Source organism: Diadema setosum, chromosome 15 (assembly GCF_964275005.1).
Source record: "Diadema setosum chromosome 15, eeDiaSeto1, whole genome shotgun sequence".
NCBI classification, from domain to species: domain Eukaryota; kingdom Metazoa; phylum Echinodermata; class Echinoidea; order Diadematoida; family Diadematidae; genus Diadema; species Diadema setosum.
Genome location: NC_092699.1, coordinates 31,961,235 through 31,980,534, shown reverse-complemented (window position 1 = coordinate 31,980,534; position 19,300 = coordinate 31,961,235). Strand labels below are relative to the sequence as shown.

The 19,300-nt window shown below is 39.2% G+C and overlaps 1 protein-coding gene across 1 annotated transcript in view; it reads right to left on the bottom strand.

The window, feature by feature from the left end:
• Positions 1-14,991: 14,991 nt before the first annotated feature.
• Positions 14,992-19,300, bottom strand: part of LOC140238679 (ski oncogene-like) — a 90,542-nt gene continuing 86,233 nt past the window's right edge. Inside the window, exons 3-6 of the mRNA XM_072318579.1 lie at positions 18,050-18,133; positions 17,362-17,474; positions 16,279-16,466; positions 14,992-15,660 (exon numbers count right to left, since the gene is read on the bottom strand). Of these exons, the coding sequence (XP_072174680.1) occupies positions 14,992-15,660; positions 16,279-16,466; positions 17,362-17,474; positions 18,050-18,133 (1,054 nt within the window). The remainder of the gene's footprint in view (positions 15,661-16,278; positions 16,467-17,361; positions 17,475-18,049; positions 18,134-19,300) is intronic.

The window sequence follows — 19,300 nt, the reverse complement described above, 5'->3', positions numbered from 1 at the left end:
GAGTTTAATGACCTAAGAATAAAAAAAAAAATAATGAATGAAGAATAAGAACAAAATGTTTTGTGCCTTTAGTGATGCTAGTGATATTTGGTTTCGGCCACATTTCAAAATTTGCCGTGGTTATCATGTCATTACCTCGCAACTCTCCAGTTGGTGATAATTACACACATCTTGTATTTAATTCGTAATCAACTACACCCCTTTTCTCACGAAAGGCATCTTTGTCAGGTTATCACAACATAAACACTGATAAAAAACAATTCGATGGAAAGTATGAATTTTTCTGTTTCATTTCCTTCCTGTCGAAAAAGAGGAACCTTTAGGGAGGACATGTGATCGCTGTCTGCTGGAGTCTTGAGAAACGGTGACACCACCTCCTAATATTGATAGGATATACACTGTGTGTTGTTGCGACTAATTTCAATTGTCCGGGGAATAAAACATGGTAAACTTTAAATGCTCTTTCTCTTCGTTTTCGTTCTTGAGGAAAGTTTGTATATAATTATGTGTTTTCACAGCATTCATTCCATCTAATTTTATAGGGTGATGTTCTTTCTTCCGAAGATTCATTAAACCAAAAATGAAATAAGATTCGTTATTCCGAAGGTTCGTTAATTCCGAAAAAAAAGCCCCTTGTTCCCAAGGTTCGTTAATTAGAGGACTATATGAGGTTCGTCCTTTCGAATGTTCTTTGGCCTTCTTTTCACCTTTTCATTTTCGGATTAACGAACTTTCGGAATTACGAATCGTTACTTCGTTTTCAGATTTACGAAACCTCTGAATCCAACAATAACAAACTTTTTTCCATGTTTAGATAAAAAGAACCTGCAGAATAACGAAGCTCATTAATTCATTTTCGGAATTACGAACCTTCGGAACAACGACATGTAACCATCTAAACACGCACTTTCAGTCAAATATTATTTTTCTTTCGCTAAGCTTCAATGAAACAGTTCCCATATATCAAGATTCACAACGAAGAGTAGGAATACAATGCACAGGGAAGTATTTCCTTTTATTTATCTATTTCATTTCGGTTTGTCATGAAAGCGAATAGGTTTCGATAAGATCATGTTCCAGCCAGCAAAAACAGAAAGAAAGAAAGAAAGAAAGAAAGAAAGAAAGAAAGAAAGAAAAAGAAGAAGAAGAAGAAGAAGAAGAAGAAGAAGAAGAAGAAAGATTCAATTCAGCTTTAACAATGGGTGTGTCATACTTCTATCTAAACGCGCCCTGAAAATGTTACCATTTATAAACAAATCAGCCCCAAGAGGTCATAACGATAATTAATACAGAATAATCAAAGAAAAAACGTACATGACATTCTTATGATTTCTCAGATTGACTTGCTGTGTCGTTCGCTGCTGTGCTCATTATTTTTCGTAGTGTTATCGCTGGAAAATCTCAAAAATTATCATAATCATTGTCGCTGTATCCAGGGTAACCAATTACACGGAACTGTGAGCCACCACCGATGCGTAATGATCTCCTCATACAAGGCGCGCGTTCTACGAAATCATGGCTCAAGGTATACAGAAGCGGCACTACTGATAAAAATCGTTCCCCGTCCGAGTCGATATCCTTTGATTAATTTTCTTGATTATTGTTTTAAAATTCAATTCATCGTACTTTTTTTCCCCTTAAGGGGAGGTTAAAAAATAATCATAATCAAGTTCTTCAAACCTCAGATGCATTTCTTTGTCGATCTGATTATCACATTGACATTTCAACCACTCTCCGCGTTGGACCACCTGTGGATTCTCATTAAAGGACAATTTCACCTTCATGTACATATGGATTGAGTGAATGCAACAATGTTAGTAGAACACATCAGTGAAAGTTTGAGGAAAATTTGACAATCCTTTCAATAGTTATATTTTTTTAAGTATCTGCGCAATTCCTGCTGGACAATGCTGGATGAGAAGACTACTACAGTGTGTGATGTCACATGCGTACAACGATATAATAAAAATAAAAAGAGAATTTCACAAAATATTACTTTTTGAATAAAATGCACATTTCTCGGACTTGATACTGATGTATGTTAAGGATAATATTATTCCCCTTGCCTTCTATAAGAGAGAAGCCGAGTGTTCTTTTGTTATGCGAGAAAAGTGAAAATAAGGTGAATTTTCTTCATACCGTTGTACTCATGTGACATCACAAGCTATAGTAGTCTTCTCATCCAGCCATGACTGAGCAGAAACTTTAAAAATTCATAACTTTTGAACGGATTGTCGGATTTTCCTCAAACTCTCACTGATGTGTTCTACTAATATTGCTGCATTCACTCAACCCACATGTCTATGAAGGTGAACTTGTCCTTTAAGATCTGCCTGCATGACAAAGTGTTTCCATCTTTATTCTGATTAGACAGGTTCAAAACCTCGGGGAGCTGCCAATTTCTTTTGATTACCATGCTGACGAAGTGGCCCTAGCCACTGGTTGGCCCTACGTACATACATGTTATGACTAATGTTACCATGGAAACTTAACCCGATGAGTGTTAACGGCGTTGCTAGGCTTCAGTAGAGAATATTATCATGCAACAACGAATAAAAATGATTACAAACACACATCAAAATCATTAAATTGCCATGTTCTGGAGGAGGAATCTACCCAGGAGTAAATTAGCGCCCCCTCTCGGTAGTGCGTAATGATGTTTGAAGGACTATATCAGAAGGAACAAATGAATGTAGCAATATTAGTAGGACACATCAGTGAAAGTTTTGAGGAAAATCAGACAATCCGTTCAAAAGTTATGAACTTCAAAGCTACATTCACTCAATTTTCTTCTTCTCCTCCACGTTCTCTGATTCTCTTACTATTCTTCTCTTCCTCTTTCTCCTCCTTCTTTTCTTGTTCTTCTCTTTATTTTCTTCTGCCTCATCCTTGTTCTCATTCATCATCTTATTCCTGTCCTTCTTCGCTCCTATAATCTACCCCTCTCTCTTCCTAGAAAGAGCCTAAGCAAAGAAAGGACTGGTTCTTTTATTATTTCAAGAAAAATCCAGAAAAAAAAAGTTACAAGCGCGCTTAACGTCCCCCACCCGATAAAGAAAATGATAAAAGAAAATGGGGATGAAAACCAGCAGATATTTCATTTCCTGTCTTACACAAAAAACAACAACACTGACAAACAAACCACAACATCATTTCTACCTCAGATAGTGCAAAGCATGGATTCCCATCGCCAACAATTGTCTGTAAAAATCATTGGTAAACATTACCGCTTTCGTGATTGGTTGTTTAGTATGCCTACCTATCTTTTGGTGTTCGCGCGCTGCTTTTATTAGCCAGAGTCGCACCCCTGCATATTCTTTCAGCTTTTCATGGCGCCGAGAATGAATAACGTATAAATGTGCTCCCCCCCCCCCCCCCATTCTCTCTCTCTTCTCTTTCCGGGAACTCACTAAATATCATCCCACGGTTAAATTTCTTTGCCCTGTTAGATTGCTCATTATTTCTGTGTCTGCGGAAATGAAGTGAACGAAATACTGGCAAGGGCGGTGAACTTCAAAGAAAATATCGCGTGTTTTGGTGAGAGATACAGAAAGAGGAAGATCAGGAGGGGGTGGGGAGGGGCGAGGGGGTACAATCGCATCCCCTTGACTTTGACACATGCACACAAAAATGTCCTCCCGATGTTATATTATTGCCCCGTTATTTGCAATGGTGACCGATATGCCCCAGTTGACAAACAAACGGCTGGAACTCCGTATTGGCTTGATACATCAGAACAGAGAGTATTGTGACCTTCACCCCCCTTGCTTTGCTGTGTTGCCTCGCATGTGGCCCTTATGAAGCTCAGTGGATAAACACTAATATCAAAGCAACCCATCCACAATGTCCAGAGAATCAGTTGCGCTCCCAGTCATCCCACAGTTTTGGCTTTATGCCAAAATCATATTTAGAAAATACACAAATTAAGTTTGATCGTTAGATGCTTGAACAAAGACTCTGTTGGCTCTGTGCCATTTGATTATTATGACTCTTTAAACGCCGCCCCCGCGCTTTCGGACCTCGTGAGGACTATTAAAACCAAATACACTGCGCACGGAACTACTTTGGTTTTCTCGGAAACGTTAAAGGCAGTCGAGGTTACGTAATCATTCCTTCGTATTACGTCCTCAGGATGACACGAATAGCCCGTCTGAGGGGTGGATTCCATACATCAGTACCAGTGTATCTCGCGAAATCAATATTTTGTCAAAAGATTATGGCGAGGTGGGCGTTTAGAGGGGAGTGTCGCGTCGCCATTCAGTAACTATCCCTGCCCCCCCCCCCCCCCCCATCACCACCCGACACAACGCATCACCGGAACAGTGGGGAGGGGTAGCCCCGGGGGTAGCACAGTAAATACACAACACACCATGTAACAAGGGAGTTAGATCTCAGTTCTGTGGCCTTTAATAACCTGCAGGGTTGAATTAAACCACACGAAAAAGTCTACACTACGGTTTGATAGAGACACACTCAGTTCGTTTCTGCACTATTTTTTTTTTTCAATTGGTTGCATTGAAACATTTTAAATACATGTATTACAATTGCCTCAGCTTTCACCTGAAATGTTTTACTGTTCAATATCTTGGATTTCAAACATTGCTGAAAAATATTTCTGGTTTATAAGTTGAACAGCAAAACTATAACTGGTAGTTAGATAATTTCGTATCTATATGATTACAAATATTTTCCTTACAATATGATATGTACAGTGTATGTATATCTGCTTATCAATTGTTACTTTTCCCCTTACTATGTATCTATGTGTTATAATAATTATGAGGATAATTGCTGATATCTCTTTATCCCTTAATCAGCAAGAAAACATCTCCGTGAGCACCAAATCATGTGCATTGTTCTAATCATCACCACCACCCATAACCAACATCAACATCACCATTGCCATCATCACCACCTCTGACAACATCACTACGATCATCACCATTAATCATCACTGACATCAACATCAACACCACCATTACTTCCACTGATGCCATCATTTCATCACAGTCACCACCATCACCATCTTTACCAACACCATCACCATCCATACCACCACCACCACCATCACCATCACATCAACATCATCACAACTGTCACCATTACTGTCATCACCACCACCATCACTATTGCCACCGATGTCACCGTCATCATCACAATCACCATCTCAACACCATTACTGCCAATGTTACCATCATCACTGTGCACCATTACCACAATCATTATTATCATCAACATCAACATCGCCATCACTATCATTACTATCACCATTACTACCACCAATGTCACCATCACCACCACCAATGTCACCATCACCATCACCATCACCATCACCATCACTTTCACCATCACCATCACCATCACCATCACCATCACCTTCAACAGCACCATCACCAACATCACCATTCTTATCACCACTATTATTACCACCAATGTCAACATCATCATCATCGCCATCAACATCAAAATCATTATCACCATCATTACAAAAACAATCCCTACCATATTATCATATACTATTCTAATCAAGATGTCACCATCAACACATCCATCATTTTTACATGCATCATTTCCATCATCATCACCATAATCATGATTGTCACCATCATCTTCACCACCATCATCAATATTGTAGCAACTTTCCTCACCACTGACACTTTAAAGGGATGGTACAGTATTGGTGGAGATGAGAATTGGGCTTTTAACTTTTTGCGAGGTACCAAGAAAGCACTTATGAAATAGGAAAGAGCATACCATGTTAAGAGGAATTCAAAGTTCTTTTGATGAAAATCGGGTTTGGAATGACTGAAACATCCAAAAACAAAATAAAGCAAAACGATCGTAATAAAAGGTGGGTCCCACACTTCATTAGAATTGCTCTGTTTTGGATATCTCAGCCATTTCAAAACCAATTTTCATCAAATAAATGTTGAATTCCTCATGGAATTACATGCTCTTTCATATTTCATAAGAGGTTCTCATTATCTCACCCAAAAATGTTAGAAACTTGAAATTAGGTCTCAACCAAAACTATATGATCCCTTTAAGATGACTTATTTTTTTCTTTTTGTCTTCTGTTCCTTTTTCCTATCTTCATCATTGTCACAACAGGGAGATGTTCTCTTCTCACCTCCCCGGTCACAATCACAACAGATATCTGTATGCCATTGCATTCCCGCACAACAACAATGGTCATGCCTTCACTCTCTTCAGTTTTTGATTTCCTTTTCTTTCTTTCTCTGGGAGGGAGAGCAGGGCCTGCACAGATGGCAGTTGATCTATGCCATGAATTATGATTACTTTGAAACTCCCTCCCCTTTATGGGTTACATAATGTCATTTTTTTTTTCTTCATGAAAAGAAATATCTATTGTTGAAACACAACTTCAAAGTAATTGCTCTGAAGTAAACTGCCCATGGTGCATTGCATGCTGAGATTCATAGGTCAAAGTAAGTCTGTGTATAACTGTGAGCTGTACGTTTTTCGGGTCAAGAATCGATTGATTTGTTTGTTTGTCTGTTTGTTTTTGATCGAACATTGCTGATTGTATATTGTGTGCATACACTAAAGATGACTGTTTCGTCATGTGACATTACAGAAACTAAATAAAGATTATCGAAAAACGTGTGTGTGTGCGTGTGCACGCGCGCCTGTGTGTGTGTGTGTGTGTACTATCCTAATGAAAAACAACCCCGTTCTTTTTAATAGTGCTAGACTGGAGGAAATAAGAGGGGGCAAAGTCCAGCAAAGGTCTGCCGACACCATTTATGACCATTTCACACGTTTTAAACAAACCTAGAGCTAATATCGGTCCCATTTCATAAACACAGCATACATTCAATGTACACAATCCTCTCGAATTCACTCACAATAGGTCATTTGGATTGCAATCTAACGATCGATCGCCAGGGTTTATGACACACACATCCCTGGTTCCAACGTCGACAAACAACATGAACTAATGCAGGAGGCCACTTTTGAGGTAGTCATGACATTTTCTTGGTTTTTATTTATGCAGCTTCATCATATATCAAATTTTTGCAATTCATATGTAATGATATAAACCTCTTTATAATACCAGGTTATCTCCACAAAACCCAATGAGGCAAAAAATAATCGATGCAATGTCATATTTTTTTCTTAATGCTCTCTTCTTTCCTTCCTTCCCCCTTCCCCAGTAACACAAATATGCAGAATGCTTGAATAATAAACTCTGCAATAGGCAAAAGACACACAATGTATCACAGAAAGCTAATTCTGAATATTCATAGGATACACATATGGCTCATGAATCATTCATGACATGAAAACATTTACATAGATGCTTGCTCGACATACAGCTACGTCATGCTGGTCATCCAGCATGGTTAACTTTGTTTTGTTTTCTTTCTTCCTTTCTTGCTTGCTATCAAACACCATTCGTGCAAACGTCACCAAAATTTGTACAACATCTGATCTCGACTGTTTTTGAACTTGCAAGGGTTGAGCACTCCTTTTGGCTCTGCCCACGCTTCACCGCGCTGACTTCTTGAAAACACTAAAAAACAAATCCTTCTTACCTACTTTTCCCCAATAGCTGTTGTTTTGTCTGCTTGCCTGCAGATATCTAAAAAAAGAAACAAATTCCAGAAAGAATGGAGGGAAAGCTCTATGTACATGACAGGGACACAAAAAAGTTCATTTAGCTTTTTGTCTTCTCCATCTTCCACAGCTGCTAGTTGCCTCGTAAGCCATCCACAATGCAAAGCCATATCTACGAGCAGATATTAAGGAGTCACTGCAGAGCTACTTCTGCGGCAGTGGCATTTACAATCACAAAGTGCCGCGCAGTTCTGCGTTTGATAAATGCAGGCATTCTCAGGTTTTGCGGGCAAACTCTGAACGCCACCGGCTGGTTGAAATTACATTCCAATGACACAAGTAGGGCCAGAGGTTCCCCCAAAACCGTCACGACATGTCCCCATTGTGGAAAAAAAAAAAGAAATAATGCAAAGATGTTCGCCAAGAAATGAAGCAAGGTCTATGTTGTGCAAACAATGTACAGAAATCCATTTCCTTTTCTCCTTTTTCCTTTTCAAGATTGTCAACATCTACTGCATTACCTATACAAACAAGGTCTCCCAAGCTCTATGGGATTTGTTAACTCTCCAGACGGTTGCGTTCAGAGCAGTGGTACACTTTCAGCCACATACACGCTTAAAAACTATGGTTTTCCCACCGGGTGTGTCGCACCCCTACCAAGCAAAAAGACCTGCATTTTTCTCTCGCTGTATCATTAAAAAAATCTTAAAATTATATAGATATGTATATATATTTTTAAAACATATACATATATTTCTGAAGCAATGTACATTATTGGTATGTACACGTATAACATTACAGCGCGAAAGAGAGTAAAGCAAGACACACACTGTACAAAGGAAACCAAACAAGAGCAACAAGTGATAATATCAGTCAGAGCATTCCGTCATTAATCCTCTGCACAGTGACTGCACACTGTTACTTTGATATGTACACTTCCAATATCACTTGGTAAAATGGCATCACAACGTTTGACTTTTCCTCTCACAAAAGACACAGTCGATTAGACAGACAAGCATTCAGACTTATAAAGTCGTTCAGTTCTATTACAACAAGAAACATATACACAAATAAAAATAAAAAGAGGGCCAACTTTTTGGCCTTCTAAAAATAAAAGGTACAAAAGGAAAGAAAAAAACAACAATAACAAAATACAAGGCTCTTACAAATGCACACACATCAAAAGCTGGTAATCTCAGGTCTATATCCCCACACATAGACTTTCCTGTACCCTTTCCCTTTTTTCTCTTTTCCTCTCCACGGCTGAAGCAGACGAGAACCACAGACATTGTAACGTCATAATAGCACCAGGTTTTACATTAGTTCTGCTCTGCTTATGCCAAAAATATCATAAAATGAGACAAAAAGGAAAGGTAAACAGACAGACGGACACACACACATAAACAGATGTCTTTTGTCTGAAGAAATGTCAGGGACCACACCAAAGGAGAACATTATCTTCATAAATCCTTTTTACTACACTGTGCTGAGCTACACTGTGCTGAGCTACACTACACTTATCACGAGCAGAGTTTGAGTCTCTTGTCACAAGACAATTTTGATGTTCCTCATGAACGATCCACGGTTTTACGTATGAAAAAAAGCAAAAAGCAACAACAAAAAAAAGACAGAAATTGCCAAAATGAGAGTATGAGGGAGGGAAAATCAATCTTGCAGAGGAACACAAATCTGTGGAGAGAAAGTCTCTTTAAGACTCGGGTGTTTAATTTTGGTTTCTTCTATCACTCCACAGCAACATGCCCATTGTACCACCCAATGACTAACTACTGTAATGCATTTCGCACCCGACGTATTTTCAAATAAATAGACATTTTGCAGATATTTTCCTAGCTTTTCTTTCCTCCAAATCATACACAAGAAAAATCATGGCATTTTGTAATGATTAATGTAAATTTCATGTCTCTCTTGTCACTTTAAGCACAGAAAATGGATGAATTCAATGGAACCACGATGGAACTTTGTTAGTGCTTGACAGATGACATTTTTTTTTAATTGGTCTTAACTCTCCAAAACTTAAAAAGAAATTCAATGAGTCTGCTTTCATGCCTATATTTGGAAAAAAAAAAAAAACATTTGAGGAAGAAAAGTCTTTGAAACAAAATCAAGAGAGAGAAAAAGAAAGGTTCCTGGTGGTAATTTTCATCAATGTTAATCTTATCCATTCCCTTTTGATATAATTCAAGAAATAAGATTTAGAAAACATGGTACTATGGATTCTCTTCCTTAAGTATTTATTTATGCATCATTTATCATTCTTTTCTTTATCTTATGCAAAGATGCAGAGACAAACTGACTGATAGACAGACAAAGATTCTTACACACAGACACTTTCCTATACATACTGTCCCCTCCACAGACAGAGGGGAAAACTGACCTCTTGAACTCTGACCTCTTCAAAGTGGTGACCTCTCCAAAACGGTGACCAAAGGAAAAGTGAGATCACTTCAAACGCTACTATGCTCAGTTAAATAGTAATTGAATACAGCGACTACTGGCCAGGCAAGTAAGATATAAATATATATTTTATGTATATATACCACCACTTCTTTAGATGTGTGCCATTTCTTTCCTACAACCCCGGTGGGGTCGGGTGGGGGAAGGGGGATGGGGGAAGGGAGGGGCAGGGGGTCAAAGTTCAAAATACCCATCGCTTGGTGCATGGATAAAACTACTAAGTTTTTTTTTTTTCTGGCACTGGCTATACTATGGTATCAAACTGCAGCATCAAACCGCTTTAAGTCTGACAAATTCCCACACGAACATTTATCAACATATGGTAAACCTGAATGCAGCATATAGAGAAATTGTTTTGACAAACAAAAGAAAAAAAAAAGAGTGAGAAAATAAAAAACATTTACAAGGTACTAACTGTACATCATACAGGAATAACAAATGCAGGTGACTACCTACCACACTCGTATGGATAATTTTTGGAGTAAATGAAGAAAAGCTTACCAGGGAAACAAAAAATATATGTATATATTTACACGTCATGGGGATACGGAAAGTGCATTTGACAAATAGAGCAATTTTTCTTCTTTTCCACAGTTTTCACATTAATGGACATGAATGAGGTATGTGAATGAACGTGGACACATGTAAGCAAAGACAAGAGACGAGAAATAAAAAAAAAAAAAATCACAAAATAAAACACAATGAGCTCGGCCACTGCAATTCTGAACGATAGAAATGGCAAAAATATTATGACAAATTCTCTTTTGTGGCATCGTGTATGTGAGGTATTCCATTCATAAGACAAATTATGACATTAAGAATTGTACAACTGCCGACAAATTTGGCGTTTGAACCCATTCACGTCTAATTGGTGATGTACGAGGGTTGGGGTCTCTTACAGAAAGGACTTTTGTTCAACAATTAAATTCATCCATGCATTCTTCAATGAATACAGCAACAAAACTTGCGCACCTTTATGAACAGTGGCATTGCAGTAGCAACTGAAAATGTAGTAGTTCAACCTAAACAAAACAATTTGAGACAAACTGCATCTGCCCACCATTGGACAAGATAGTGAAGCATTGCGCTTGAGAACTGACAAACGGAAAAAAAAAAATAGCCATCGAGCACAAATTTCCACAAAATACCCCAAGTAAAAACACTGTACCATAATACTGCTCAAAGAATGGTCTTTGTACATATATACTATATTTCTGTAATCATAAAGGATCTATATATATATTTACATGCACATATTCATATATCTATACGCATTTTTCTCCTGCGACCTACACACAGTTTGTTACACTCGAAAAAAAAGCAGGACAAGCGGAAAAACAGAATCAATGCTTTCTTTCCGAAAGTTTGAATAAACATCACAATGCCAGTCTAGAGTCAGGACATGGCTCCGATCTCCAGCTAAATGCGGGTTGTAAAATAATATGGGCACAAACCTGGAGGCAAAACACACAGCCTGCATCGACCCGACAAATATTCTAAAAAAATTATCGCTGCGAATGGCGCTTTCCATTCTATACACATCTACACTCACTGCAAGTTCTGTTCTGCTAGGGTTTACGCTGAGACAATTAAGCTGAAAATGAAACACAACTCTACCGAGACGTCACAAAAAAGCTCTGCAAGAAACAAGCCAATAAAAAGATGGTTTACAAATCAACTGCCAAAAAGAATTTGAAAAAAAAAAATTGAGGAAACATAAAAGTATAAAATTTACCCGTCACAATTGATTTTCCGCCAGAGAGTCGACACAAGTAGCACTACTGCCGATTTTAAGGAATCTTAGTCATTCCTGCTACCTCAAATTTGTTTCACAATGCACTCACACGACTCCATTTACAGATATATGATCAATTTGATCACACTTTTTGTAAAGTTTCACTTTGTTTTGTCTTACGGTCGACCTAAAATTGGAGCTTTTTGTTTTTCAGCTCTGCAACTTTTTCCTCTTTTCAATTTCATTCCTCTCTCCTGCTAAATCTGTTTCTTTAGTTGACGAGATGGATTTCTCCCAAATGCATCACAACCAAAAGCATGCTGTGTTCTAGTACATAAATATCAAAACTACCCAAAGCCTGTCTTTTGCCAGGAAGTTTGCTTCTGTTTTCTCTCTCCCTCCCCCTCTCTCTCTCTCTCTCTCTCTCATCTTCTCTTTGATTCATGTCATATCTTGACAGCATTTACATTATGCTAGCTCACGTACTCACAATCACATGTATATATTTACATACTCACATGTTTCCTTTGTTTCGTATGTTTCGAACAAATAGGTGCGAGGATCAAGCCTCTACGTGCTCCCCTTCCTTTTGTAACAACAACAAAAAGATATTGTAGAGGTCAGTGACCTTTAATGGACACATTGCCTCATCTACAACATCCACACTTTTTTGGTGAAGCTCTGTTTCTTTTCATTTTTCCTAGGCGTGAGTAAAGATTCAAGTAAGTATGTATAAAAATCACAAGGAACATGTAAAATTTCTTGACAGCATACATGTACCACTTTAAACATGCTTTTTTTGTTCATGAACTCAGTTCTTCTTTGTTTTCATTGAATTAGTACCATGATTTCACCCCCCCCCCCCAAAAAAAAAAAAAAAAAATCCAAGTGCCGCCAGAATCCCTGATGAGACCCCAAGGGAATTCCTGTCGACCAAATGACAAATGAACATTTGATCACATGTGATTTGCCACATAAGATAACATGACCTGGACCAGACCCATTACATGAAACACAACGCTGAGTACAAGATTTCAGTCCCGTCGGTCACTCCCCCTCCCCCCTCCCCGCAAAAAAGAAAAAAGAAAAATGTCACAAAAATGCTTCCTAGTTATCATTTACTATCGATGGCCTACCCTCCCCAAACACTCCACAATCTCTAATTGCCATAGCAACCCCTCCACCATCAGAAATGGAGGGAGGCTCAGAGGGGGTTCTCTTCCCCTGCAGAAAACAAAAAATATAACCACCCCTCTTTCCGCAATCACACCCATATTCTGCTAGTGAGTCATAACGAGAGAAACGCACGTATCCAGCAATACAAAGACATAGGAGCAAGACACAGGGATTTGGACCACTCTGGAAAAAAAATAAACAAACAAAAACGTAACAGCGCCACAATTTAAACAACCTGTTACAACCTGTTAACAGCTGTGACAGTGTACCTACGATATACAAAACACATTTCACAACATTGAGAGCTATCAAGAAATGACATAGAAAAGAAAGAAAGAGAGAGAGAGAGAGAGAGAGAGAAGGAAAGAGCTGAATCAGAAAAAGAGACCCATTATCATCACATCAAAAACTGGCATAAATTTCATTCACATTTACAGCAATATTCTTCCCCCCTCCCCAAATATATCCCGTTTTGGGTCAAATAAACGAAATCAAAGTGAGGTAATTTGGATATATATATATACCTATACATATATCTTTCTTCTTTCTTTTCAGTAGCTCATGCAAGCGATAACAATGTATACAATAAGGCAAGATATAACGCACCAATTTGCCTTGTACCATGAGGTTAAACACTCCCGATGAGAGAGACTAGGCATATCAATTTTCTTTTTTGTAACATCTATTTACAAGAACAAAAAGATAACAAAACTGAATCCAGCTGCATAATTTGTCTTTCATGACAATATCCTACCAAATGATAATAAAACTTTTTTTCCATTACAAAGAAGAAGAACAAATGAACACATAACATGAAATAAAAATATGTATCACAAATTTGTAATGATTATCTCCAATTTCTCTTTCCTTTTTCCATAGTAAAGATGAAAAAATAAGAATAAAACAAAACAATAAGCCAGAGGTAGCAATTTCACTTGGAGATTTTTGTCATAACTTTGATAATGCCTTTGAAATAGGCGAGGACGCACCTCAGCACTTTTTTGTTACATGCGTGCCCTAAATCAGAACAGGTGCTGAGACTAAAAACTGCAGCAAGAAAACAACAACAACAACAAAACACACCTGCGATTGCGGCAGGTGAGAGATAAATCAATGGCAGTGGCGGTAGCCTCGTATAAAAACTTTCGTACGCAAAAACAAAAAAGAGAGGAAAAATTACCTAAAAGAACATCCACAGATCAGATTACATAACACCTTTGCAGTCAAAACGTATGTATACAAACATGCATATGCATATGAGTGATATGTATACGTATATACATACATAGATGTATTCTACTATGCTTTAGCGCAAGGGAGGAAAAAAACATACGATAAATTTGCAAAATGAAAATGACATCAAAGATATGATGTAATTTCTATCATACACATAATTTAAAAAGAGAGAGAGAGAAAAAATCTCACAAAATGCACAGCACTGTGGTCAATTCAAAATGCAATTATATTCAAAAGAGATTTAGATTCAAAGATCATTGTGAGAATTTTGGCATCTGGAACACAGCATAAATGGATATGTTGCTTGTATGTACAAGAGGGGGTGATAACAATGGTGTTTGGAAAATTTCAACAACAACAAAAAAAGTGAAAGAGAATAAATAAATAAGTATGGCTGCAAGGAGACTAACATGAAGGAATAATCCAGTCACTATTACTACTGCCTTTTAGTGCATTTCGTGATTTCTACATCAGTGCTTTCAGCAGCATAGTAGTAAAGATGGGAAATGGCAATTCCCAAATCAAAGTGTGTCTAGAGAGGAAGCGATCCTCTCATGACATCTTTATCTCACACTAAAGCAGAGCTTTGTTCCACGGTATCATGAAACTCACTTAATCACAAAATCTCGAGAGTAAGGAGTAATGCTTCAACATAGGGAAGGGAGAAAAAAATAACAACGACAACCACACGCTATGGTACCAATATTCACTTCTTTGGTACATTCTCTCGTTTGTTTTGAAAGCCGATGCACAGCTTAAAGAGAGTGGGGACTGTTTGTTCGTTTTTTTTACTTCTTCTTCGCCGGGTGACTCTGGTCTGCTGAGCCATCTCGTCGCTTGTCACCGTCACACGCCTTCTTCTCCCCCGCCTCTCTCTCCACCTTGCCAGCATCCTTCTCCTCCTCATTTCTCGCTGCTCCCTCGCCCCGCCCTTCTCTCGTCTCCGGACTGGCAGCCTCCCTGGTGACGGCCCTCGGCGATGGAGACTCCTCCATCTCTTCCTCCTCCCCCTCCTCCCGCCGCTCTGCACCCTTGGTTGCCGTGCTCCGTGACTCCGCCCCTTCCTCTACCAGCTCCTTCTCCTCCGCATCCTCTTCCTCCTTCTCTGTCTCCTTCTCCGGCCCGTTGGGTCTCCGCCTCCGCCTCTCCCGTTGGTGCTGCTCCAGCTCTTGCCTCAGCTGGTCGCGCTCTTCCTCCAGCTCGCGGACGCGGTCCCTCAGCTGCTCGTTCTGCGAGGCCAGCCGGTCGTGGCTCCGCCCGAGCTCGGTGGTCTTCTCGCTGCGCCGGCTCCGCGCCTGCTCCAAATCGCGCTTGAGGCGCTGCCGTGAGTCGTTGGCCTCGCGGAGCTTGCGCTCGTACTCGATCCGTAACCGGTCCAGCTCCTTGCGAAGTGAACGCTTGGATTCGTGCGCCTCACGGAGCTTGTCTTTCTTGGTCAGTCGCATGAACTCCAGCTCCTGCAGGCATACACAAATACAATATTCAAAATAATAGCATTTCAACTTCCATATATCAGATATTTAATATTCCTTTGCACATCTTATCCCCTTATAAACTATATACCCCCTTCACACTATGTGTGGCGGGGGTATAACAACAATGCCAATAACCTCCAATCACAAAAAAAAAAAAAACAAACCCTGCTCAAATCTTGTTTCCACTGCACATGTCTTAGCTTCCCCAGTATCAGATCATCGTGTCTACCATTCTTCTCAGACATGGATATCCTTCTGCAAGCTAAGAGCACATTGAGTACACTGCTACACACCAATTTACAATGCAATATAAACCACTGACCATGCCGGTAGAGAGTATTCTAGGGGGCTATAGAGTACCAAAGCGATGATGTCACAGTCTTTTGCAATAGCCTAAGTTTGTAACCATATGCGAGCAACAATAGTATTCACATGTATTCTGGCCAGGTGAGCTTGTTTAGAACCAGTTTCCATGGCAATGAATGACAAAGACATCATATTCGGGTACACCATTACCTTTAGGGAAAGGGCATGTACAGAGTTTTTAAGGAGCTACCGCCATGAGAGGGGAAAGGCATAAAGACAGAAACCTATGCTCACCTGCTGTAGATTTCTCTTGGCAGCGAGGGCGCCCTGCAGCCGTTCCTCGTGCCTGATGCGTATCCTGTAGAACTCGTGGAGGAGCTTCTCCCGCCCCACCCTGGAGTCGAGGGCGTCTCCGTCCAACAGCATCGTCTTCACCATCTCAATCTCCTGCTCCATGGTGGTCTCCGGGACATCGCTCTCTTCTGGAGGATGAAACCATGACGGAGAAAGATGAACAAGATTTTAATAACGATTACAATGAAGTCGGCGCTTTGCCTCAAACTACAAATACCTATGTGAAAGTGTAGAATCGTTTATAAAGATGTAGAACACATCTCTTCATTTCACTCTTTTCACACTGTGTAAGCTCATACAGAGCTTTTGCAGTGCAGAAGAATACAATACATAAACATAGATTTCATATGGCCTTTATAAAATTGATATTCATCATTACATCATTATTAAAAGTAGACAAGATGATTGGCATATCTGCACTAGTCTTGTAAGGAAAAAGACTTGTCTGTGATCACTCTTATCCATCGAGTGCGCATTTTTCAATTTTCAAACTCCCTTTACAGCAGAATACATGATTTTTAAAATGAATCCATTCATAATGAATAAAGAATCCATGCATTGAAATGAATCCATTCAAAACTATGTTATTACACATTGCATCTTTTTCAAAAATAAACAGTCAACAATCACACATATAAACAAATGAAAACACAAACCCACAAATAAAAAGTTAAAAATATATCTATAGATACAACAACAATGAAATCTCAGCTTCTAGTTACCATCAGCAGCATGTTGATGTCCACAGAAATATTAGAAAAAATATCAAGTGTGAATAACATCAATTTTCACGGAAGTCTCCTCTATGAATTTGTGGTTACGAATTTACCAGCAAAAGGACTTAAGAGCTCATTTGTAGTAATCCTTTCAGAGGCTAGCTTGTTATGCCCAACTTAAAGGGGATGGCTAGTAACTGATCAGTGGGAATGCTGGGGGATGATTGTTCCAATCATTGTGGGATTCATTTAAGAGTACTATTGTTGTGTGAAAATTATTTAATCTTTGCTTTCTCGCGATGCTCACCGCACTTAATGTCCAGCTCCTTCTCTCTGTCTGGTGACAGCGACTCCGTGGATGAAGGCGAGAGTTTCATGGGCGGCGCCAGGGCGACGTTGGGTGCAAACTGGCTGTCAAATCTGAGCAAAGGGAAGTGGCGTGGAAGGGAAAATGATTTTGTCACCATGCAGACCGGTATTACACAATACAGCCTTTAATAGAAAGACTTATAAAAGCTCTTCATTTCTCGCATGACTGCTCATAAATCCACAATAAATGATGCTACATGACAGTTTGGTAGCAGTCAAAAGCACAAGTCTCAAACAAATGTACTCTTTCATCAGAGATAGCAATATGAAACATAAGTAGACTGTAAAATTTAGAGGTTTGGTGGTCTGTTCATGTTTGAGAGTCCATTACCAGGGACAAATTCTTATCAATAAATAAATCAGGTAGACATGGGAGCAGAATGGGAAGTAAACAATTTGATTCTAACAGGCAGACACGAATGGTTTCCATACAATATCTTCTCATCTGTTGGCAACTAAATAACTTCTTTTTTCTGCTAAATTCTGTTTACAAAAAACACGAAATGACATGGGCAACACTGAGTCCTTATACAAAAGCTGATGGATTGAACGAGAGTGGTAACCAAACACTTCTCCCCCGTTTCCAACACACGTTAAAAAGTGGGGGAAGGCAAGAAGGGACTCACTTGGAAGCTGCTGTATGGGGCACCACTCTCTCTGGGTTGAGGAGCACCGGTGGGCCCATGCTGAGGTAGGTCGGCATTCCACTTCTGTAGGAGGGAAAAGAAATTGCACAATTGATGGTTAGCTGCGAGGCAAGTGCACCCTGGAAAGGAAATTCGGTGAATCTTTGAACCAAACCAGTTTCAATTGGTAAATCCATAAACACAGCATCACAAATATGGTACATTGCAAATATAAAGTCTGTTGCTCTTTCATATATTCCTCTCTCACTATCCATCCATCTATCTATCTATCTATCTATCTATCTATCTATCTATCTATCTTATACTCCTATCTATCTATCTATCTATCTATCTATCTATCTATCTATCTATCTATCTATCATATACTCCCAAATACCCATTTGTGTATATGTATTGGTATGTATATATGTTTGAACATACATACATACATACATACACACGCACACATAATAAATACATAAATGTACAAATTTTTAAGTATACACAAACGACATACAGAGCAACAATTGACAACACTCTGCTACGTGGAAGATGCAAGAGAAGGAAGTTCAATGGCCGTTAGGACACTTCTCAGGTTAATTATGACCGTTTATTAGTCTTGCCAAGAACCTATTTCCTTCAAGTGAAACTTATACTCATTTTAATGGGAAAGGGGAAAAGGAAACCGCCTTAACCTTCAGTTACTTTCCCTTTCGAAAGGAAATGTGCAGAGGGTGGAGCATTAATGTGATATCAAGTGTTACTGTGTATAAAGTTCAAGTGGCTATTAAAAGGCAGATGAGACTTCAAAACAGAAACTGGCGTCTGTTGTTATGACTGAGAGACAGGTATTTTTTCTGCAAACAATACGCCAAGAGGCGGGTCTTGTTTCACTCGGAAGAATACTTGCAGACTGCCGTATGTCTGCTGTGTGCAACAAGAACACAATAAACACACAGACAGAAACACGGAGGAAACAAACAACTCTTCGAGCGGTCTCGGGGAAGTTGGAAGGGGAACTCATTAAATTTTCGAGGAGGAAACGGCAAAGAACCAACATGTCACTTATCTCGACAGGTGGAATCATGTGATAGGCACAGTGCTTGTGTCTACTTGAAACGGACTTTCGCATCCTAATTGTAGCTTTCATACAAAAACAAGCACACACAAATTGAAACAAACTTTATGAATTTGAATGAACACACACATAGCCAAACAAACAGAAAATCTTCAGGAAAGGGCTTCTAGAAG